The sequence below is a fragment of the Sorex araneus genome, chromosome 1 (genome assembly GCF_027595985.1).
Source record: "Sorex araneus isolate mSorAra2 chromosome 1, mSorAra2.pri, whole genome shotgun sequence".
NCBI classification, from domain to species: domain Eukaryota; kingdom Metazoa; phylum Chordata; class Mammalia; order Eulipotyphla; family Soricidae; genus Sorex; species Sorex araneus.
The window spans coordinates 129543331-129568316 of record NC_073302.1 but is presented as its reverse complement, the minus strand read 5'-3'; the positions used below and the strand labels follow the sequence as shown (position 1 = coordinate 129568316).

The following is a 24986-nucleotide window of genomic DNA, read 5'->3' as shown; positions in this document are numbered from 1 at the left end:
TTTTTTTTGTTGTGAGAGAGATAACAAGTTTCACAATAGAGACATGACTGGTACCCGCTCGAGCAAATCTATGAGCAACGGGATGACAGTGACAGTGATTTGGAAGATTGGAAACATCTGGTGTTTGTGTCAGGTCCACCAAGCTAAATTCAGTCCTTGTGCCTGAGGCTGCTGGGGCTTCTCTCAGAGACGCCTGTTGCCAGTTTGCAACTGTCAATACCTTTCACCTTCATAGTAGGTGTCACCTCAGACTAACAATACCACAGAAGCTGTAAAGGACTGTACAGGACTCCCAGGAAGACATGAGAAAAGACCCAAAAGTTTCTTGTGTGTCTTTATGAATATGAGACAGATGCTAGGGACTGGACACCAATGATAACAAGTTTTTCAGAAATGTTTCTTTGGGATAAGCAGGTCTGAATTAGAAACTGAAAAGGTATAGAAACAGAAATGATGTAAATCCTCAACTGAAAAGAGAAAACATGATTTAAATAAATCTTCAATTTCATATGGAATTAATTTTAAGTAGATGACAAATATAAGCCTATCACTTGAATTTGAAAATATTTTGCTCGGGGCTTGGGATATGGTTCAGAGGTTGCCTTGCGAGTGTGAAACCCTGATTTTGATTCCCAGCACTGCAAAAACAAACAGATAAAAGTATTTTATTCAAGGGAGCCAGAGAGATAGTATCGGAAGGCATTTGTCTTGCATGCACTGGCTTGTATTGGATCCCTGGCGCCGCTAATAGGCCCCTGAGTCCCATCTAGAGTTATCCTTGAGTTCAGAGTCCTCTGCATGGTTAGGTGTGGCTCAAAAACTAATATATGTATAATTCAAGTACAAATTTGTAAAACTGACCTCTCTGTGATTCTGTGACTGAAAAGATAGTATCGCGGGCAAGGCACTTGCTCTACAGCAAACATCAGTTTAATCCCTGGCATTCTATATGGTCCCCTGAGCCCAAGTAAAGGTGATCCCTGAACAGAAACCCAGGAGTAACTCTTGAGCACCACCAAGTGTGGCCCAAAAAAGCTGAAAAAAAAAAAATATATATATATATATTTAAACTCACCTCTCTGTGCTGATGAGACAACTTAAAAAGTTGCCTGTTCTCAAATATGATGAAATTCCACTATGTAGTGCTTTTTAAAATTATAGATTGCAGATATTCTTGTGTTTCCTGATTTTCAGCAAAAAAAAAAAAGAAAAGAAAGACAAAATTTACCTTGCTTTTAAACAGTGTTACTGCAGAGTATGTCTTTTCTTGTCAAAGTGTTGTTCCTTAGTTCTGCCTTTGTAGAATGAATTTAAGGTTGAAATGTTTTTGTTTTATTGCCTTGTTTTAAGGGTTATTTTTTTCTATTGGTCAAACCCAGCAATGCACAGGGGTTACTCCTGGCTCTGCACTCAGGAATTACCCCTGACGGTGCTCAGGGGACCATATGGGATGCGGGGAATCGAACCTGGGTTAACCGTGTGCAAGGCAAATGTTCTACCCATTGTGCTATTGCTCCAGCCCCTTGTTTTAAGTTTTTGTTTAGACACTGGTGTACATTTCTCACCAATGTCCCCAGTTTCCTCCAGTCACCCCCTACCTGCAGCCTGCCTCTATGTCAGGTCCTTCTCTCTCTCTCTCTCTCTCTCTCTCTCTCTCTCTCTCTTCTCTCTCTCTCTCTCTCTCCACTTCCTTTAGTTTAATCATTTGAGTTCAGGTTCCATGTTTTCAGTAGTGTTGAGTATAGTGGTTTAGGTATAGACAAATATCTTCATCAATACCACAGAGAAGCCCAAGGCCCCTGACCCTTCCTTTGCTACTTCTTCTCTCTTCCCTCTTCCACCTCCTTCTTCCTTGGCATTTTTTGTTTCTGTAATCTAGAGCCAACGCTTTACCCACCTTTGATGCTCCTAGATATGTTTTTCTGATTACCACAGACTAGTGAGAATATCTAGTATTGAGACAAGCATTTTAGATGTAGGAAAAATTGGTAGTGTCTGAAAGATAACACGTATTATTAATTATAATGAGCTCATGAAAAATTAAGTTATTAGGTTGCTTCCTTTTCTGCCTAGAAATAGGTCCATTGTTTCATAGCTTAGAAAACATCATTATAATTGGTGAGGTCTGAGGCAGTTGCTGCTGGTTGAAAATAGGACCTGAAAGACAATACAGGGAGCAGGGTGCTTGGCTTACATGTGGTAAACCCAGATTTGGTCCCTGGCATCACATACAGTTAGAACCACTTAGTATGGGAAGAAAGAAAGAAAGAAAGAAAGAAAGAAAGAAAGAAAGAAAGAAAGAAAGAAAGAAAGAAAAGAAAGAAAGAAAGAAAGAAAGAAAGAAAGAAAGAAAGAAAGAAAGGAAGAAGGAAGGAAGGAAGGAAGGAAGGAAGGAAGAAAGAAAGAAAGAAGAAAGAAAGAAAGAAAGAAAGAAAGAAAGAAAGAAAGAAGAAAGAAAGAAAGAAGAAGAAGGAAGGAAGGAAGGAAGGAAGGAAGGAAGGAAGGAAGGAAGGAAGGAAAGAAAGAAAGAAAGAAGAAAGAAAGAAAGAAAGAAAGAAAGAAAGAAAGAAAGAAAGAAAGAAAGAGAAAGAAAGAAAGAGAAAGAAAGAAAGAAAGAAGAAAGAAAGAGAGAGAGAAAGAGAGAGAAAGAGAGAAGAGAGAAGAGAGAAAGAAAACGAAAGTGGGCTGGAGCGATAGCATAGCGGGTAGGCCATTTGCCTTGCACGAGGCCGACCCGGGTTCGATTCCCAGCATCACATATGGTTCCCTGAGCACTGCCAGGAGTAATTCCTGAGTGCAGAGCCAGAAATGACCCCTGTGCATCTCTGGGGTATGACCCAAAAAAAGCAAAAAAAAGGAAGGAAGGAAAGAAGGAAGGAAGGAAGGAAGGAAGGAAGGAAGGAAGGAAGGAAGGAAGGAAGGAAGGAAGGAAGGAAGGAAGGAAGGAAGAAGGAAGGAAGGAAGGAAGGAAGGAAGATCTAATTGTGTGGTAGATGTTTATGTGGTTTAAAAGGATAAGAAACTTCTGCGATATTTTAGCTAATTTTATTGGAAACAAAACCAGGTTGTTTTTTTAGTTTTCACAGTGATTGCTGACTTTCTTCTGTAAGCAAGATGATTCTCAGATGATTCTTCCCACAAGGATCATACCACCGCAAGAAACAAGAGTGTTACACACACTCAAGTAAAAGCTAACCAGTGCCATGAGACTCCAGTGCAGGGAGGGGGCTTTTTATTAAGAGGCTCTGCACAACTCTTCCGGAGGAGGATGTGTTGCAAGGGGCAGTAATGAATAACTTGATTTTATTGGATGAAGTTTGTGTCTGGAAAAAGAACTGATTTCACCAGGTTTCTCTTCTCCCCTCCGTCTCTCTTCTTCCTCCATTCATTCCATTATTCTCTCTTCTCCCTCCTTCTCACCCCATTTCTTTCCTCCATCCTTCCTATAGCGCACAGCACCAGAGTCTGTCTGTCATGCTCAGATTCAGGATTTGGTCTCTCTAAATGTGGGAAACATGGCTGAGTTTCACTTACTTGTACTTGTCAATAACTTTCTTTTTCTTCTTCTTCTTCTTTCTATCACGGCAGCCTTCACATCAAACACAGAAGAATCTGTGTCAGCCCGCGTAATCGCATTCTTAAGCAGTGGATGAAAGAACGAGCAGCCAAGAAAAATACTAAAGGCAACATTTGCCATAAGAAGAACCACCACCGAAAGTGGAAGAGTAAGGTAGCACAGAAGGGCAGGCGTAAAGCCCATGGCCATAAAACCCCTCACTAGGGTCTGCAAATGAGTGGGGGAAAGCAATTCCTGGAACAAAGTTGGCCGTGGCTGGTAATAAGCTTGTTCCATGACTATTCCTTATTGGAAGCCAAGAGGGAAAAACAAAATCTTTTTGGAAAGAAATAATTAAAGAGTATGAATATATATACAATAGTATACACTCAACTGAAAAATAAAATAAAAAGATAATAATACTTATCTTTAAATAATATTTTAAGAGCTGCATATGATTTCTCCAATATTTTCAGATGAGGTTTGCCAGACCTATTAAAAAAATGATGATCATTTTACCTAGATGTATCCCAGAATACAAGATATTGCCCCCTAGTGGGTTTCTGGAGCTATCCAGGGAGCAGTAGTGACCTTGGGGAGTAGAGGGGAGCAGAGGCACTTTCTGTCTGTTCCCTTAAAGAAGGTGGAATTATAGCTTAATTAATAGCTGAATAAACAGAAGTGGAGCGATAGCATGGCAGTTGGGCATTCGCCTTTCACGCGGCCCACCCGAGTTCGATTCCTCCGCCCCTCTCGGAGAGCCCGGCAAGCTACCGAGAGTATCGAGCCCGAGTGGCAGAGCCTGGCAAGCTACCCGTGTGTGTTAGATATGCCAAAAACAGTAACAATAAGTCTCTCAATGAGAGACGTTACTGGTGCCCACTTGAACAAATCGAGGAGCAACGGGATGACAGTGACAGTGACTCCTTCACCAAAAAAAAAAAAGAAGAAGAAGAAGAAGAAGAAGGTGGATTTCCTGGAAAGAACCTGAGCACTCAAGAACAGACGACTGGAAAAAGAAAATATGGTACAACTACACAATGGAATACTACAAAGCTGTTAGGTAAAATGAAGTCATGAAATTTGCTTATAAATGAATGGACATGGAGAGTATCATGCTGAGTGAAATGAGTTGGTAGGAAAGGGACATACATAGAATGATTGCATTAATTCTTGGGATATGAAAAAAAAATAGTATGACACTAATATCCAAGGCCAGGAAAAAAGGGACCAGGAGGACTAGTGGGAAGCTTGCCACAAGTGTGTGGAGGGCAAAGGGCTATTAGGATAGAAAAGGGACCAGAATGACAATAAGAGTTAGAAATGATCACTCTGTACAATAACTGAGTGTTCAAAGTAGGTAAAGGGATATACATGATAAACTTTCAGTACCTATATTGCAAACCATAATACCCAAAAGAAGGGAGGGGGGAGAGACAGAAAGAGAGAGAGAGAGAGAGAGAGAGAGAGAGAGAGAGAGAGAGGCAGGGAGGGAGGAAGGGAGGGAAAGAGGAGGTCGGGAGTGGGAGAGAGGAGAAAGAGGGAGGGGGAGGGAGGGAGAGAGGAGGGAGGGAGGGAGAGAAGAGGGAGGGAGAGAGAGTGAGTGAGGAAGGAAGTGGGGAGGAGGGAGGGAGTGGGAGAGGAGAAGGGAGAGAGAGAGAGAGAGAAATTGCCTGCTATAGAAACAGGTGGCATGGTGCTGGTGGTGGATCAACAGGAGGGAAACTGGGGACGCTGGTGAAGGGAAATGTGCACTGGTGAAAGGACAGTTGTTGGAACATTATATGACTGAAACCCAATCATGAACAACATTGTAACTGTGTATCTCACTGTGATTCAATTAAAAAAGAAGAAGGAGAAGGTAGATTTCCAGGGGGTGCTGAGTGATTTTTTTTTTTCTAAGAAGAGTGAAGTAGGCCAAATAAATGTGGGAGCCTCTGGTCCAGAATAATTTAATTGGGGCCCGGAGTGGGAAAAGTCGACCATGGATCAATTCCCAGCACCCCATAGGGCCCCCAACCAGGAGTGATTCTTGAGTGCAAAGCCAAGAGTAAGCCTGAGCACTGCCAAGTATGGCCCCAAACAAACAAATTTGTTAATATTTTGTCACATTTATTTTCTCTTCTGTTTGTGTGTACATAGAACATTTTATATTTACACACAAACAGGTATAAATTTTGTTGCAAACCATTTGGAAATAAGTTGCAAATGTAACGATACTTTACTCCTATTTTTTTAGTTACAATGTGGCATTCCTCAATATAGTCATCTTCTATATCGTTGCATTGTCATCTTTATACCTAAAGAATGAACAATTGCATTCTCTATGTGTATGTGTGTGTGGTTTACATTTAGATTTCCCCAATTACTACCAGAGCACTTCATGCTGGTTTTTTCCAATTCATCAAGGTTCAAGTATTACAACTAATGGTTACATTTCTTTTGTATCTTTTAATCTCAAAAAAAAAAAAAAACACTCCCCATCCCTTTCGTTTTTTCTCCCCAAGGCACAGTCTTGTAGAGTTTACACCAGAATCTGCCCCGCTTTCTGGCTTTGTCTTGTCAAGGACACATCCCTGAAATGATTTTCAAAGGCCTGGCAGAGGTGCAGGGGGGAATGGGGGGGGCTCAGGAAGTCCCAGGCACCTTGTACTTTATATATATGTATAATATATATGTATATATACATACATATATATATACATACGTATATATGTATATGTATATATTTATAAAGCACACATATATATACACATTATACACATACATTAGGAATTGCCATATTATCTTTATAAGTTCCCTATCTGGCTTATTTATTTTTTAATATTTTTTTGTTTTTGTTTGGGGGTCACATGTGACAACGCCAAGGGGTTACTGCTGGCTCTGCACTCAGAAATCAATCCTAGCAGTGCTCAGGGGATTTTATGGGATGCCAGGGATCAAATCTGGGTGACCACATGCAAGGCAAATGTCATACCTGCTGTACTATTGCTCTGGTCTCTATTGGGTTTATTTAGCGGTATTAATAATCGTGAACCATTTTGTCATTCTCTGCAGTGGTTATCATCAAATGGCCTGGGCATGTCTGGAGTTTCACTAGGCCACTTGCAGTGGGGAGGGCAGACCCGTTACAAAGCAGGGACTGGAGGAGCTGGAGCGATCCGTAGTACAGCAGGTAGGGCGTTTGCCTTGCAGGCGGCCAACCCAAGTTCAATCCCCTGCAGTTCAGTTCAGTCCCATATTGTCCCATATTGTCCCCCAAGCCCTGCCAGGAGTAATTCCTGAGTGCAGACTCAGGAGTTAGCCCTGAGCATCACCAGGTGTGACCCCCAAAATAAAAAAATAATAAACAAGGAATACAGGATGGTTGGTTCTGTGCTTTTATTCTCACTGGTGTGATGATTCTCGGTGCTGTTCCTCAGGTAGTTTGTTCACAAGCGAGGCCTTCTGAGGAATCGTCCCTTCTGGTTGTCCTGCCGTCCTTGCTATCATGGTTGATTCCTGCTGGCCCCCAGCTGGGCTTCAGGGCCCTGGTCTGTTCCTTAGAGCTTTGCGTTCTGCTGAGTAGCTCTGTCATGGAGGCCAGATGGACGAAGCCAGGGGAGTCCTGAATTGCTTAAATTTTGTTTACTTTATCTCTGCCATGAGGATTTCAATATCACTTTTTAAAAAGTTTATTATAATGATTACATCAGCAGTGTAAACATACTTAACATGATAGCACGGTGTCTGGTGTTTAAGTGACTCTTCCAGGGTACTTTCTGAAAAAGTCAGGTTTTTTTTTTTGACTGCTTCAGCGAAAAAAAGCTAACAAGACTCTGCCAACACCAGCTATAAGAAAGTCTTCTTTAAGATGATCTTCAAAAAAATGAAGTCATGAACTTTTCATATAAATGGATCAACATGGAAAGTATCATACTAAGTGAAATGAGTTAGAAAGAGAGAGACAGACATAGAAAGATTGCACTCATCTGTGGAACATAAAATAACAGAGTAGGAGACTAATATCCAAGAATAGTAGAAATAAGTACCAGTAGGTTGGCTCCATGGCTTGGAAGCTGGTCTCTCATGCTGGGGGAAAAGGCAGCTCAGATAGAGAAGGGAACACCAAGTAAAATGTGGTTGGAGATCCCGAGAGGGAAGGGAGATGCGTGCTGAAAGTAGACTAGAGACTGAACACAATGGCCACTCAATACCCCTATTGCAAGCCACAACACCCAATTGGAGATAAAGATCAAAAGGGAATACCCTGCCACAGAGGCAGGGTGGGGTGGGGGGGGAGATGGGATTGGAGGGGTGGGAGGGATACTGGGTTTATTGGTGGTGGAGAATGGGCACTGGTGGAGGGATGTGTTTGCTAACATTGCATGAGGGAAAAACAAGCTCGAAAATGTGTGAATCTGTATCTGTACCCTCATGGTGATTCACTAATTAAAGAATAAAATAAAATTTTTTTAAAAAGATAATTTTCAAAATATGCAGTTACCCTGTACATATAAGGTCTTGGGTTCAATCCCCAGCACTACAAAAAAAAAATAATAATAATACTAATGCCAAAAACAGTAACAATAAGTCTCTCAATGAGAGACGTTACTGGTGCCCGCTCGAACTAATTGATGAGCAATGGGATGACAGTGACAGTGACAGGGCATAGGCTTATAGGTTTAGATTATGTATCTTTTATATATTGTGTTAAAAATTTTTTGGTAACAGTTGGTGTTGGGGGGGCTACTCCTATCTCAGTGCTCAGGGATTGCTCACGTGAAGCGGTGCTTGGAGTATGATGCTGTGCCAGGGATTAAACTAAGGGTTCCCACAACAGCTAATTAGAGAGAGAGAACAGAAGGGAATGCCTTGCCACAGTGGCAGGGTGGGGTGGGGGGGAGATGGGATTGGGGAGGGTGGGAGGGACGCTGGGTTTACGGGTGGTGGAGAATGGGCACTGGTGAAGGGATGGGTTCCCGAACTTTGTATGAGGGAAGTATAAGCACAAATAGTGTATAAATCTGTAACTGTACCCTCACGGTGATTCTCTAATTAAAAATAAATAAATTAAAAAAAAAAAGTCAAAGAAAAAGGCAAAGGAGTAAAAGGAAGATGTGGCTACAGAAAGTGACTGGAGAACTGTAACTGTATTTGCTTTACAGAAATAAGAAAAGGACATAAAGCTAAGGAATATAACATGGTTTAGAAGACAGAAAAGGCAAAAGACTCTCCACACTCTCCAGAAAGGAAGGAGATTGCTCAAATCTTGATTTTGACCAGGTGACTCCTCACTCTTAAAGTAAAATTCATGTAATTACAAGCCACTGAATCCATGGCAATTAGTTCCTGCATTAATAGGAGACTAAAACTGACAATAAAAATAAAAATATATACATTTAAAAAAAAACACTTGTTTGCAATAAACACAAAAGAGAGGACATTTGTTTAACGTTACAGATTTGCAAAATTTCAAAAATATTAAGTAAATAAAGACTCAGCCATACGTATATACAATTCTTGAGAAATATTCCTTGCCACCTGGTTTCCTGTTCAGTGCCAACATTTGTAAATTAATAAATATTGTTTTCACCTGAAAAAAAAAAAAAAAACTAAGGGTTCCTGCGAGCAAAGCCTGAGCACAACCCTTTGAGCTATCTGGAGTACCAATCAAAGATCGCAGTAGATTCTGGGGAGTATTGAGGCTATGAAAATCACTCAACAAGGTCAATCACAGACACTGACCTGCAGGAGAGCTGAGAATCTCGCAGTGTTTCGGGCCAGCCCCGAGGCTGCAGCAGGGGCGTGCAGATGGGAGAGAAGAAACCAGCGAGAAGCAGGTAAGTTCCAGGCAGGGAAAGCTGGCTTTGGAGGGTTCCCTGGGCATGAAACCCTGTTTTCTGGTATCACTGTATCACTGTCATCCCATTGCTCACCGATTTGCTCGAGCGGGCACCAGTAACATCCCCGTTGTGAAATTTGTTATTTGTTATAGAATATGCCACGGTAGCTTACCAGGCTCTGCCCTGCGGACAAGATACTCTCAGTAGCTTTCCAGGCTCTCTGAGAAGGGCAGAGGAATCGAACCCGGGGGCTGCGTGCAAGGCAAACGCCCTACCCGCTGGGCTATTGCTCCAGCCCTGGTAGAGCAGGTAAAACTTGAGGAGTAAATTACATACTTGACTCACATCTCCGAACTTCCCTGCAGGGCTGGGTATTGTAAATCTGAGTTTGCACTGAGGGTCAAGGGCCTAAAGATGCCTTGGAATTCAGTTTAATAACTGATGCGCTGATGTCCTAGATATTTTGTTTTGTTTCATTTTGTTTTGGGGCCATACCGGGGCTCCTCCTGGTCCTACGCTGAAGAATTACTCTTGTGAGATAGGGGGCTATGTGACGGGATGCTGGCCATCAAACCAGCGTCAGCCATGGCCATTATGCAAGGCAAATGCCCTGCCCTGTGTTACTATCTTTCTCTTCCCCTCCCTGGATGTCCTAGAGGCTGGACAGAATCCGTGGCTAACTCCTTTATGTTTACATTCCCCTGGGGAAATGCAAGGATAGAGGGGCAGGGAGAAGGGCAGAGCAGGGGCCTGGGTGTGTATTTGCAGAGTTATTCCAAGGGAATTGAAACTTGCTGAGAAGGACTTCAAAACAGAGCAGGGATTGTTTTTCGTGCTTTGAGACACAGCAAGTTCTGTGGAGGCTACAATATGTTCCTATACAGATAGGAACATGAGGCCTTTTTCACTTTTTCCATGGGTATTTCACCTCTTCAGCTTTCCAAAGGGAACCCATAATCAAGTTGTTTTCATGTCTTGCGGGCTGAGGTAAGTGCAGGGCCATAACCGTTCTGACGCTGGGGGCAGCGTGTCAAACCCACAGCATTTCAGAGTTTCCAGCCAGAGGTGTTCTGGTCAGGGGCGCTGGGCAGAAACCTGCCCTGTTTCAGGAGAAGACACTTGAATGTATTTTGTTTCTCATTTCATTTTTAAAATATTTGCTTTCTCTTTTACATCATAGAATAGTAGTTTTAGTAGTCCCCTTTTTTCACTAAAAAAAGAATGTTTATGAGAGAAATATCTCCTTAGAGATCCGTAGGGCCTTCAAAAATATCTGTACACGTGAGTTTAGCCAGTGTTTATGAACTTCTCTCTGGCACTGGATGGCCAGAATCATGAGCTAAGGCTGAAGATCTTCGAAATTCACATCCTGGTGGAGTGGACAATCAGATAAGTGATTCAAACACTAGACAGGATTTCAAGAAGGTGAAGATTGAGTCAACATTTCAGGGAAATGCCCAAGGAAGACCTGAACTCTAGGAGAAGTAAAGAGAACAAGAAAAATAACAGATTCAACGAATGGAATTTTAGCCATTAAATGGTTGAGCTAAGAAAAGGAATATCAAAAATAATTTTTTTTCTTTTTGGGTCACACCTGGGGATGCACAGGGGTTACTCCTGGCTCTGCACTCAGGAATTACTCCTGGTGCTCAGGGGACGATATGGGATGCTGGGAATCAAACCCGGGTCTGCGTGCAAGGCAAACGTCCTATCCACTGTACTATCACTCCAGCCCCTGAAAAATAAATTCTTACCAAAAAAAAGTAAAAATGATTTTTGTGCAAGCACTAGTTGAACTCTACAAGAAGAAAACATCCAACCCCATCAGAAAATGGGCCAAAGAAATGAACAGAAACTTTTCCAAGAAAGAGATACGAATGGCTAAAGGTACATGAAAAAATGCTCTGCATCACTAATCATCAGGGAGATGCAGATCAAAACAACCATGAGATACCACCTCACACCACAGATAATGGCACAGATCCAAAAAAACAAAAGCAACCGCTGTTGGAGAGCATGTGGAGAGAAAGGGACCCTTCTACACTGCTGGTGGGAATGCCGACTGGTCCAGCCCCTTTGGAAAACAATATGGACACTACTCAAAAAATTAGAAATTGAGCTTCCATTTCACCCAGCAATACCACTTCTGAGAATACATCCTGGAGAAACAAAAAAGTATAGTCGAAATGACATCTGCCCTTATATGTTCATCGTGGCACTGTTTACAATAGCCAGAATCTGGAAAAAACCCGAGTGCCTGAGAACAGATGACTGGTTAAAGAAACTTTGGTACATCTATACAATGGAATACTATGCAGCTGTTAGAAAAGATGAACTCATGAACTTTGCCTATAAGTGGATCAACATGGGAAGTATCATGCTAAGTGAAATGAGCCAGAAAGAGAGGGACAGACATAGAAAGATTGCACTTATCTGTGGAATATAAAATGGCAGTGTAGGAGACTAATACCCAAGAATAGTAGTATATAATCCAGGAGGTTGGCTCCATGGCTTGGAAGCTAGCCTCACACGCTGGGGGAAAGTTATCCCAGATAGAGAAGGGAGCACCAAGTAAAATGTGATTGGAAATCCCGAGCGAGTAGACTGAAAGTAGACTAGAGACTGAACATGATGGCCACTCAATACCCCTATTGCAAACCACAACACCCAAAAGGAGAGAGAGAGAGAACAAATTGGAATGCTCTGCCACAGAGGTGGAGAGGAGTTGGGGGGATGGGACAGGGGGGTGGGAGGGATACTGGGTTCATAAGTGGTGGAGAATGGACACTGGTGGGGGGATGGGCTCTCAAACATTGCATGAGGGAAAAACAAGCACGAAAATGTGTGAATCTGTAATTGTACCCTCACTGTGACTCACCAATTAAAAAATTTATTTATTTTTTTTTAAATGATTTTTGGGGCTGGAGCAATAGCACAGTGGGTAGGGCGTTTGCCTTGCACACGGCCAACCCGGGTTCGATTCCAGCATCCCATATGGTCCCCCAAGCACCACCAGGAGTAATTCCTGAGATGCGGAGCCAGGAGTAACCCCTGTGCATCGCCGGGTGTGACCCCAAAAAATAAAAATTATTTTTGGCGAGCCAACTGGAGAAGCCTGCTTGTATTCATTCTTTCACTCCTCTGTCCTCACACTGTGGGTAGCTGGGCTATGCAGGGCACTGTTTGGAGACAGAGCAAAAGCCCAGCCTTCCTCCTGAGCAGGTGAGGAAATGAGCACAAATAAGGACACCCCCCCCAGACAGCTATCCACAGGGATTCTGAAGGGCATCATGGACTTGGGGTGCCTACGGAGACTCCTCAGAGGATTGGGCTAGATTTAATGGAGAATGCGTGGAGTCCATGTAACAACAATCCATGTACAACAAGATGCCAAAGGACAAAACCTCCTGGGACATTCATGGCACCTCAAGCATTTGGTGTCTCAAAACAGCATCGTCGGGAGGACACAAGTGGACCCAAGTTGGAATTTTGGTGATTGTAAATAATTCTGCAATGAATGTCGGTATACCTAATGTCATTTCAGATCATGTGTTTGTGTGCTTGGGGTAAATGCCCAGAAGGAGATTCTTGATTTTTTGAGAAGTCCCCAAACCAATTCCTTCTTAGTGGAAAGACATAAGGGGATTGCACCTTCCCAGGTAGAGTGGATGAGGTGCTCTTACAGACAGAATTGGTCCTTTCTGCGTGAAAACTTCCCTCTCATAGACCTCCACTCAGACTTGAGACATTAAAGCAGGCATTTGGCAAAGGTATATTTTGGAGTGGTCAGCTTTGCTTTCTTGTTTCTTTTCTTTTTTTTTTTCTTTTTGGGCCACACCCAGCAATGCACAGGGGCTACTCCTAGCTCATACACTCAGGAATTACTCCTGGCGGTGCTCAGAGAACCAAATACGGAATGCTGGGAATCGAACCCGGGTCTGCCATGTGCAAGGCAAGCACCCTATCCACTGTGCTATCGCTCCAGTCCTGGCTTTGCTTTTTCACAAAACAATCCTGAGTCTTCTATGCTTCTGTTCTACTCTAAACATCCTTAAATGTTTTGAGATATAGAACAAGAACCTAGTGGGGCTGGAGTGATAGTATAACAAGGTTGAACATTTGCCTTGCATGCAGCAGACCCGGGTCGAATCCCCGACATCCCATAAAGTCCCCCAAGCACTGCCAGGAGTAATTTCTGAGTGCAGAGCCAGGAGTGGCCCTGAACATTGTCAGGGTCTCTCCCCCCCTCCCTGCACAACAAAGAATAGTGACCTATTCTCAACTGTCATTCTCAGATGTCAGACACAGCTGACCAATCCTAGGAAGCAATTTCAGAAGGGAAGTACTGAGCCTGATGTCGGTTAGAGTATTAGAGGGTCTTTGTCTAATCCCTTTCACTGACATTCATTTACTCATGATTTATTCTCACCCACAGCCCTCTGAGCAGGGAATTGATATTTCTATGGTATATGGATAAGGAAACCTGAAGCTCACAAAGGTCAGTGACTTGCCCAAGGTCATACAGCTCGTGACCGAGGCCAGCCCTGTACAGGGTTCCAGACTCATCCCGGTTCTCCCAGCACAGTGGCCTCGCAGGTGTAGACACAGAGGTGGGGCTGAGGGAGGACAGTTGAGATAAAAATCAGTACATTTGGTGTTTCACAAAGGGGGATGCCTGCTAGCAGTTTGGTTTGGAAGTCTAGCATTCAAACAGGCTGCTGCTGGCATTGTTGGCTCCCTGATGCTGTCAGGAACTGTCTTCTCAGAAGGGAGACAGGCCCTTACCTGATTATAAACTGTACTCAGGCAGTGGATGAAAAGGCATAGTCCATTTCACCTTTGTTTTGCAAAACTCTTCTTCCCCAGGCTCTTGTTTTCAACTCAAAACCAGATTTTATCCAAAAGAAAAAGAAAAAGAAAAGAATTCTTCCATTCACACCCATCATGCTTTTTTATGAATACCACAATAGAAGTGACCCAGAGAAGGATGGTTCTTTACTCCATGTGGGTGACTAAAAGAAAGCATCAGAGACTAAGTGATTTCTAAATAACGAACATTTATTTCTCACAGAGGGCCTGGAGGCTAGAAGTCTGGGCTCACTGTATCAGTTATTCGGGTTTGGTAAGAGGGCTCCTTGCAAGACTGTGGAGCTTTTGCCATTTTTCCACATGGGGCCAGGCATCTCTTGGAGGTCACTCTTCCGTTCATGATGGTTCAACCTTCAGGATTTATGCACTCTCCAGAGAGCCCACCTACTAATACCATTAATTTGGATTTCAACAAAAGTTTTGGAAGATAAAACTTTCAAATGTTAGTCCAAAATATTCCTTTTATATCTTGTAGATAGCACAGAGGATAGGGCATTTGCCTTGCACACGGCTGACCCGGGTTCGATTCCTCCATCCCTCTCGGAGAGCCCGGCAAGCCACTGAGAGTGAGTATCCTGCCTGCACAGCAGAGCCTGGCAAGCTACCCGTGGAGTATTCAATATGCCAAAAACAGTAATAAGTCTCACAATGGAGACGTTACTGGTGCCCTCTCAAACAAATTGCTGAACAACGGGGACGACAGTGCTACAGTGACTGATCTCTTATCTAATGTCATCAAATTATAACAGCTAGAGAAATAAATATTCAATAAAAAGTACCAAGTGCAACTGAAATCCAATCATGAATGGCTTTGTAATGCTCTGAAAAAAATATATACAGGAATAATTTAACAAGCAATGCACAAGAATCAAAGGAAGAAGAAATAAAACTTTATAAAGGAGGAAGAAAAAGTATCGAGTATAGTAATAATATAGTAATAACAAAAAGAAATTACAGCTTTTAAAATTAATTGTCATAATAACCAACATTCATGAAAACAAATGAGAGTCAAGAAAAACTAAGATGAAATTAAAATATCAGTCTCATTGTCTTAACCAACTTAAATTATTTTCAATTTTGTTTTTCAATCCAGAGCCCTAATGCTACACAATATTTTTGTGTAACTATAAAAGCTAGACTTTTTATGCCCTATTTTAAAAATAGTTTCAGTCTACATTGCAAACAACTAAAACTACATATGAGGGCTGTATGCCTGAGAGACGAGCTTCTAAAGAAACTCCATCTTATAGACTCTCACAGTGCTTAGTAAAAAAATTTTTAAATAAGGGCTACACCCCACAGTCCTGGGGGATTGTGGGTGCCAGAATAAAACTAAACCTTACTATATGCTGGACATGTGTCCTACCACTTAAGCCATATCCCTGGCCCTAAAATATCATTATAAATACTTTACTGTATGGCTAGATCATATAAGCTAACTCTAAGGGTTTTTTTTGGATTACTAATAATAGTTAATGATTAATGTGTTAGCTTGGGGGTATAGTAAAAATAGTCAAAAGTACAGCTAGGTTGATAATAAAAAGCAACGTCTCCCATTTTATCCTACCTAGTCTCAATCTACTTGCTTGAGGCAACCCTTTTCAGTTTTTAAAATGTTTTCATTGTTCTGGTGCTGTAAATGAAGAAAAAGTTTTCCTCAATCCTCTTGGGTCTACAGGTGAAACTTGACTGGGTCTACAAGTGAAACCAAAAAATTGTCAGGAAGAAAGAATACAATAATAATGTCAAACAAGTTTAGTATGACTCAAAAAAAAAGTTATGGCACCCTTCATAAAGAAATGAAAATGCAAAGAAACAGTCCTGAGTTTGTTGTGATGTTTGATGAAGAGGAACCATTTTAAGAAATAAGAGAGTTGGAGGGAAAGAAGAAAGGCGGGTAAGCCAGGGGAGAGAGCGGACATGTTGAATTTCTCTCTTGTTGTTTCGTCTTCAGAGCTAATACTCTTGTTTTCCTAGAGTGGCCAAAGCACCTCTCACTTGAGGGTTTGGGACTGTGTTTTAGGGAAGTCATGGGGAGGAGGCTGAAGTGGAGGATGGGGGAGATCTGAATGACCTTGAGTCTGAGAAAATCTGAGGATTATAAAGAATGAAGAAAGAGATGAGTCCCTTTTTGATTCTTAACTTCCAGAGCAGTCCTGGCCACTTATCTCAAAGATAAAAACACCAGATTCTGTAAAGAGCTGGATCAAGTGAAATTCCTTGTGTGCGTGTTTCGAGGGTGGAAGGGAGGGGAGGGGCCATGAGCATTGGGTCACACCTGGCAATGCTCAAGTGTCACATCTGTCTCTGCACTCAGAAATTACTTCTGGTGATGCTAAGGGGACCAAATGGAATCGAGCTTGGGTCAGCCACACACATGTACACAAAGAATGTTCATAGCAGCCTCCAGATGAGAAACTACCTAAGTATCCATCAACAGTGGATAGATTTGAAATGCTAAATTCATAAGATGAAATACTATCCATCAACAAGAAGACAATTTATAATTAATGCAATAATACAGATATCTCAGCCATATTCTTAATATCAGATGCAAAAAAAAAAGTCAGTGTTATTTATCTACTGATAAATAATCAAATAATCCAAAACTTAGTGGCTTAAAACAACAAACCTTTGGACTGGGGAGTGAGTGTAAAGAGAATATAGAGTGTGATCTGCATGCGAGAATTCCAAGGTCCAGTCTCTGACACACAGTCTTCCCTGCTGGGAGTACCCTCCAAATACTGAATCTGCAGTAGCTCCTGAGCTCTGCTGAACGTGACCCCCCCAAAAAAAAAAAGATGATATTTTTTTGGAAACTAACACATCTTCGTTGAGTTCACAGCTTCTGTGGGTGATGGCTCTCGGGGGTGGTTCAACAGGGAATTCTGGCTTAAGGTCTTTGATTATGTTGAACATTATTTGGTCTCTGGAAGCTTGACTGAGGTTGGGTGATTGCCCTCCAAGATGGTTCGGACACATGACTGAGTGATGCCTCAGTTTCTTGCTCTAGGAACTTCTTGAATGTCCTTGTGATCTAACATCTGGCTTTCCTCAGAGAAGGGGGGAAAAAAGATGGAAAAAAGAGGAGGAAGAGGGGGGGAAAAGGAAGGAAGCTTCTATGACAGGGTTGGAAGTGACACGCCCTTACTTATGCTCTATTCCATGGGCCGCACAGAGCAGCCCTGATACTTTTTGGAGGGCCCTGTAGACAGGCATAGGGTCAGGGATCATGCAAGCAAGGACCAAGGATCACCGGAGGCCATTCTGGAAGTTGCAATGTCTGTTCGTATGATTCTACTAAGAACAAAAACGGCAAGAGCAGTCTCTGTGGTTAACTGCTAGGAATAATAGTTACTCTGAGAAAAAGAGAAAGACAGACACATGGTACCAATAACGTTTTCTTTTGGCTTGATCTTCAAGCCCCTGCTCTCTGAACATGTCTGGTTGGCTGGTCTCGATGTTTCATTGCCTGGTTATTTCCACTCTAGAGAAGTTTATCTTATCCCTCAAATAAGTATTGCCCCCCCCCCACATCTCTCTCTCCCTCCCCTCTCTCTCTTTTCCCTCACATCTTTCTGAATAAAACCTACCTTCTTCACTAAAAAACAAAACAAAACAAAAAACCCACAATGTTTTGTTTCTTGATGTAGTGTGATTATATGGCTATTCATCATGTGACAATTTATTGGCTGTACCATCTGTTCCTTCTGCGTATATACATTTTGACAGGCTAAGTAGAACAAGAAAGAGAGAAAGGAGAAAAAGAAGAAGGTGAAAGACAGTTGGAAGGAGGGAGGAAGGAAATAAGGAGGGGGGACGGGTGAAAAAGGGGAAGGGAGAGAAAGAAAAGACAAGCCCCACCGCAAACTGAGTGCTTCAAGGACATCAGTGTATTGTCTCGGGTTCTAGAATCTAAAAATCCCAAATCAATGTATCTGCAATGGTGGTTTCCTCTGAGGGTTGTGGGGAAGAATCTGTCTGTGCCTCTTCCCTAGTTCCTAGTCATTTGCTGGCAACTGGTAACATTTTTTTGACTTGTAGAGACATCACCCTAATCTCTTTATCTTTACATGGTATCTTCTCTATATGTATGTTTAGATGTCCCAATTTCTCCATTTTCTAAAGATGTCAGTCCATCTTAGGTTAGCTTCCACCCACCCCCCCACCACACACACATACCCTGAGGACTTTAATATTAACAAATTACAGCTATGATGACCCCATTTAGAAATAAGATCACCTTGTGACACAGTGGGCCCAGGTTGGGATGTCAGTTTATGAATTTGGAGCACATAGTCAAACCCATATGCTTGCCTTGATGAAGCAAGTTAGCATGTGAAAGAGGTCCACGTGGCAAAGAACTGAGACCCCCGGCCAGTCACCAGTGAGGAACAGAGCCTCATGGCTCATGAAGAACTAAATCTGACCAATATGCATATGGACATGTTTGGAGGTGACTCCTGGCCCATTTGAGACTTGAGTTGACTGGCGCCCCTGTCAACATTTTGCTGATGGTTTGTGTAAGCCTGTGAAAGGGTCTCCATCTTGGTTGAACCTATGAAAGAGTCTCAAGAGAACCGGGCTAAGTTGTGGCTGGACCACTAATCCACAGGTCTGGTAAGATTATAAATGTGTGTTTGGATTAATTGTGAGGTGATTTATTATGAATCAATAGAAAATGAATCCAAAGAGCCAGTGCCCTCAGAGGAAAGTATAGTGGCAGTAAAACCTACCATTAGAGAACACACACAGAATTCTAGGAATCAGATGAAGTAATTTCTTTAAAATCCTTTAATGAAAACCATTGATAATAATGAGATCTACAGAAAAAAAGAAAGGTAAAGTTGAGGAAAAGAAAAGGTTTAATTTTAAACACAGATATTTAACAGTTGACTGAAACAAGAAGCCAAGTGGCGTGAGAATATGGCTTATGTTTGGATTTCAAAGACACATTATCTAGACATATCAGAAAACACACTGAAAAACAAGAGAAAATGGAAATTATTTCTTAGTTAATATTTTGAGATGATCCTTTTCCTTTTTGTTTTGAAAGTTAAATAGTTTTTTTTTTTTTTTTTGGGCGGGGGAAGTCATACCTGGCAATGCACAGGGCTCTGCACTCAGGAATTACCCCTGGTGGTGCTCAGGGGACCATATGGGATGCTGGGAATCAAACCCAGGTCGGCCGTGTGAAAGGCAAACGCCCTACCCGCTGTGCTATCACTCTAGCCCCAAAATAGGCTTTGGGTTTTGTTTTTTTTTTTTAGAAATTGAACATATATCAGCATGTTCAATCTGAGAGCATCCTTTCCTTCATATTTAAATAAAAACTATATACACAGAGTAAATATTGGTCATGATTGCCCAGAGGCTGCCATGCATCTAAACATAAAAATCTTGATAGGGTCTTTTTCAGTTCCACTCAGCCCAACCTCAGATGAGTGCAGCTCTCCAAGAAGTTCAAAGCCCAAATGAAAGGGTAAAATGTCAAAAATCTGTATACCAGGAAATGAATGTACTAATGGGAAAGAGGATAATAATTAGAAGAAGCAATGATAATAATAATTACTACAGGCATAAGTTTGAGCACCAAGAAACCTGTTATTAGAAGAAAAATTCTATGTGAGATTATTTTATTAGCCATGCTATAATTCCCTGAGAACAAATAGCTCACAGAATTTAAATTTTGGAGCTTTTAATGGTTGCATTTAATTCGCTTAGTTCATTTACTTCAAATTTCTGAATGAATTTGTCTATTGTCTTTCTATCTCCAACACCAAGCAATAGATATTTTCTACTCAAAATAAAATATTCCACTTAGCTAAGAGTCATCTTGAATGCTGCCTCAGACAGCCTCCTCCAGCAAATGGGCCGTTTGTAAATCAATATTTGTTTTGGTTAGAACATAGAAATTCTGGCTGTTCTAATTCTGAAGCAAAAAGTCATTCAGTTCATACAGTGGTTGATTTATCTCACACAAAACGTTTGGTGTAAGCAATCTAAAACCTCAAAGGGTAGCTCTCTGGAGCTGACCCCGTTTCAGTCCCAGTACCGTAAGTTTCCATGAATAATGGTAGAGGTAGCCCTGGCAGTCATGAGCACCAACGTGAATCAGGAAATCTCTGTTGGCATCATTCTCAGCCCTTGCACTGAATAGCTGGCCTGACTGGCCAAGAATCACCCTGAGGAGCTTCAGGCCTCCTGAGCACCCAGCAATATTTTTGGGAGCCCTGCCCCAAATAAGCAAAATGCCCAAACAAGGAGAAAAGGGAGTAATCATTCTTAAAGAATATTTCCAGGGCTGGAGCTATAGCACAGCGCTTGATTCCCAGCATCCCATACGGTCCCCCGAGCACTGCCAGGGGTAATTCCTGAGTGCATGAGCCAGAAGTAACCCCTGTGCATCACTGAGTGTGACCCAAAAAGCAAAAAACAAAACAAAAAACCAAACCAAACAAAAAAACCTGAACAAATATTCCCAATTCCCATCCTAACTAAATCTTTTATTAATAGAGGAAGATTACATATCAAGGGCAACCAGCAGAGTTTTTTTGGGGGGTCACACCCAGCGGTGCTCAGAGATTACTCCTGGCAGTGCTTGAGGGACCGTATGGGATGCCGAGGATTAAACCCGGGTCGGCTGAGTGCAAGGCAAATGCACTCCCCACTATACTATTGCTCCAGTCCCAGCAACCAGCAGTTTTAAACACATGATAGTTTGCAAAAATCTCATGAAACTTGGGCCAGAGCAATAGTACAGTGAGTGAGGCACTTGCCATGAATGCAAGGCTTGGGTTGGATCCTGGCACCCATACAGTCCCCCAAACACTTAAAGGAGTGACTCCTGAGCACAGAGCCAGGACTAAGTCCTGAGTACCAACTGGTTGTGGCCCCAAAATAAGAAGAAGGAAAAAAATAATTCATGCCAAGAATGTGACTCAAAGTGGTAAAGTACAAACCTGACAGGCACCAGGACCTGGGTTTGATCCTTGCCATTTAATGACTCCTGACCTCTCCTGGAGTGACTCTGGTGGCACCCAGACACCACCAGGTACAGTCCTCTCAATTAATAGTAAAAGAAAATACATGTGGAGCTGGGGAATGGCTCAGTGGTAAAAAGCATTTGCATCGCCTGAATGAGGCCATGAGTTTGGTCCCTGACACCACCCACATGAGCCAAATGTGGTCCTGGCAGCTCTGTTGTCCGGCACCTCAGGCTCTATGTGTGCTTGCTCTCAAGCACTACAACTCAAGGTATGCTGTGGTCAGCGGCACCACCACAAGATTGTGTGTGAACAATTGAATTAGTGCAATCCACATAAACAAGCACGCAAACACTACAACTAAAGTGTGTGACCCTGAAGAGTACCACACTCAGATGGTGACATCCAAGGTCATGGCAGCAATAGCAACTGAAGGAAGGGAAAGGGGAAAATGAAGCAGAGAACTAATTTCTTCTTTCAGATCTCAATGGAAATTGCTCTTGTGTTTTGAATGATACCTTCTGTACCAAAATTATAATCTTAAAATGATCTCTCTCATATTTGGGGTTTAAAGATACACAGCAAGGTAGCAACAGAAAGTCAAAGACAACAGTGGGAGAACTGATCCACAGAACTGAATTGGCAGGGGTCGGGCTAGGAGGGTTCAAAGGAAGGGGCATTGGGGTCCTTGGGAGAGGGGGTGGGTTCACTGGTGATGGCTGTGGTGTTGGAATTATGTACAGGGGAAACCATCATTAACAATGTTATAAGTCACACTACCTCAACTCATAAAAATAAATTAAAAGGCAATCTTTAGTTCTCCCAATAACCCCCCAAATTCTTTATCCTGCCCTCTCTGCACACATATACGTGTTTCAAAAGAAGTAACCCCAGGGTCAGGTAGTACAGTGGGTATGGTGCTTGCTTTGCAAGCAGCTGTCCCAGGTTCAATCCACAGCAACCCAGATAGTCCCCTAAACCCTATCAAGAGTGATCTTTGAGAACAAAGACAGGACTAAGCCCTGAGAACTGCGGGGTATGGCCCCAGGCCCTGCTCCACCTCCACAAAGTAAAAAGAAAACTTAGACTCAGAGAAGACAAATAATGTACAGGATATGAACATATGAAATACGGATTCTGGAATGAAACTGAGCGTTCTATCTACCAAAGCCTGCCTTATTCACTGCACTGGGTCTCAACTGAACAAATAAGGTAGCCCAGACTCTAGCAGGTTTACCTTATTTGTCCAGCTCCTCCTTAATTCACTGTATTGTCAGTTCTGTCGGTAGTGCTCTGAAGATTTGTATGGGAGAAATTAGAAATACCCATTTATAGACTTTATGGGCTTGCAAAGCGCTAGGCAACCAAAATTCCATGTATCAAACTGGCAGTTCCATCCATATTTTTTCAATTTACATATAACACCCTACACAATGCACATACACGCACTCTTATTTTTGTGGAAGAGTACTGACATTTCTTTCTATCCCACCACCCATCTCTCAGTTATCATTTTGTTCTCTCTTCTAGTTCAAAAATAGTCAAATCCTTATTAGAAAATAAAACCTGAAAAATCTCTCCAAAGATGAGCAGAAGAATCCTCATCCTTCCTCTTAAAAAATGAAGTCAGAAGAACCAATGTGGGTATTCCCTTCAATAACCACTTCTTTTTTCCAGCCCCTAGACAGAGACCAGAAGTTACCTTGAAAGGGGATTTCATACTCTCAATTGTTCTGTGAAGTGTTTAAAAGGTGGCTTCCATTGTGTGTGGGGTGGAGGGGGTAATCATGTATGCATGCGTGTGTAAGCATACAAATGCATACACCAGGATCTGGACCCAGGACCTCATACATGAGAAGCATGCACTCTACCGCTGAACTACATCCTCATTCATGAGGGACTTCCCCTTGCTGCATAAATGTTTCTTGGTTTTATGCAGGTGGCAGGGACTGCTGAGAATCAAACCCAGGGCCTTACACATGCAAGACATGTGCTCTGCTAAATAAATGTAGAGTCAGTAGGCAAGGAAAGAACACCGTTAAATGCCCTTCTTCCTCTTTATTTATAAAGAAATCAGCAAACAGTAACAATAGGTCTTATTTCCCTCACCCTGAAAGAGCCTCCAATTGTTGGGAAAGACGAGTAAGGAGAGGTTGCTAAAATCTCAGGGCTGAGTGAAATAGAGACATTACTGGTGCCTGCTCAGTAAATCGACCAACAACAGGATGACAGTGATTAAAGGAATAAAATGGTAGGTTTATCCCAACCCACCCCAAGAACAGACCACCCTTTTCGCCTATTCAGGCTCTCCCCATGCTTTCAGTCATCCACCTGAAGAACAACACTGTTTCCTAAACTGGGGGTCGGCCTCAACTCACCACTATTGCTCCAGGCAACAGAGAAGGGTCAGATGCTATGGTGGGTGACTGCCCCTCTTCCTCTTAGGAGCTCAGCAGAGTTGCTTCCAATAACCTATGCAAAATTCTGATAAAGAATACAAATAGGGGGGCTGGAGCGGTAGCACAGTGAGTAGGTCGTTTGCCTTGCACGTGGCCGACACGGGTTTGATTCCCAGCATCCCATATGGTCCCCTGAGCACCGCCAGGGGTAATTCCTGAGTGCAGAGCCAGGAATAACCCCTGTCCATCACTGGGTGTGACCCAAAAAGCAAAAAAAAAAAAAAAAAAGAATACAAATAGCGTCAGGAGATCAGAGCATCTGGAGAAATTCACTTGAACTGCTCTGTGAGAGTTAGGCAAACCTGCCCTGATGGCTTCCCAAAGTCTGTTGGCAGGCGAGTGCGATCACCATGATGGGAAAGTCATCTGAAAGGTAAGACCATTCTCAGATGAGAACCAGGCTTGACTCTGGAGCCCTGGAGATTCAGGGTGTGACCAAAGCCTCCGACCCCCTTCATAGTGTGCAGGGCCCAGGGGAGCTGCCTCTGTGGACTGCAAGCATGGAACAGCTCTTCACCTGGTCTCTGTGTCTTGACCATCAAGGGCATCTTTCTAAACTGGGAAAGATCCCATGAGGCCAGAAGAATATCCAGTTTTATCGTTAGTCGCCTCGCCCAATTTCTGCACACAGAAGGTGCCCAGTGCAGCTTACATGAAAAGAGACTGATCAAGAGCCAGGGTAAGAATTTAGTAACAAGAGGGTAGAGAGATGGCTCAGTAGGCCAGAGAGCATGCTTTGCATACAAGAGGGCTAAGTTTGATCCCAGTCACCACCTGATTGGTTCCCAACACTGCAAGGAGAGACTCATGAGCACAGCATCGGAGCAATCCTCAGTACCACCAGAGGTGGCCTCAAAATCTACAGAAGAAAAAGGAATTCTATAGTAGTAACCATGTGGTAGCAACCACAGCAACTATGCCAGGAGACTCCAGTTTCTCTCTCCTCCAGGTGTTTAAAAAATAGATGTGCCCTGCTTTGGACTGAATTCTCAGACCAAACTGATAAGCCTGGCAGAGAAAATTCTACAGTTCCTGTGAGTTGATTTGCAATCAATTGATTAGGGGAATTAAGAGAAATGGGACGGTTTGTGTCTCCGGTCATGGGAGCAAGCTTTGCTGGTTGCACAAGATGTTGTTTCAGATGTTGAACCTCGCAGAGCACAGGTAACAACTGCAGGCTGCTGATTCCCTGAAAGAACATGCCCAAACAAGGCTGATTGCAACGGACTGATTCCCTTCCTGCAACCACATAAATCTCTTATATTGGCAGTAACTCCTCAGCTCTAAAATG

General features: G+C 42.6%; 1 protein-coding gene across 1 annotated transcript in view; it reads left to right on the top strand.

Annotated features, from left to right (window-relative positions):
• The window catches only part of CCL28 (C-C motif chemokine ligand 28), a 28035-nt gene extending 24254 nt beyond the window's left edge, over positions 1–3781 (top strand). Inside the window, exon 3 of the mRNA XM_055126379.1 lies at positions 3589–3781. Coding sequence (XP_054982354.1) covers positions 3589–3781 — 193 coding nt within the window. The remainder of the gene's footprint in view (positions 1–3588) is intronic.
• The last annotated feature ends 21205 nt before the right edge of the window (positions 3782–24986 follow it).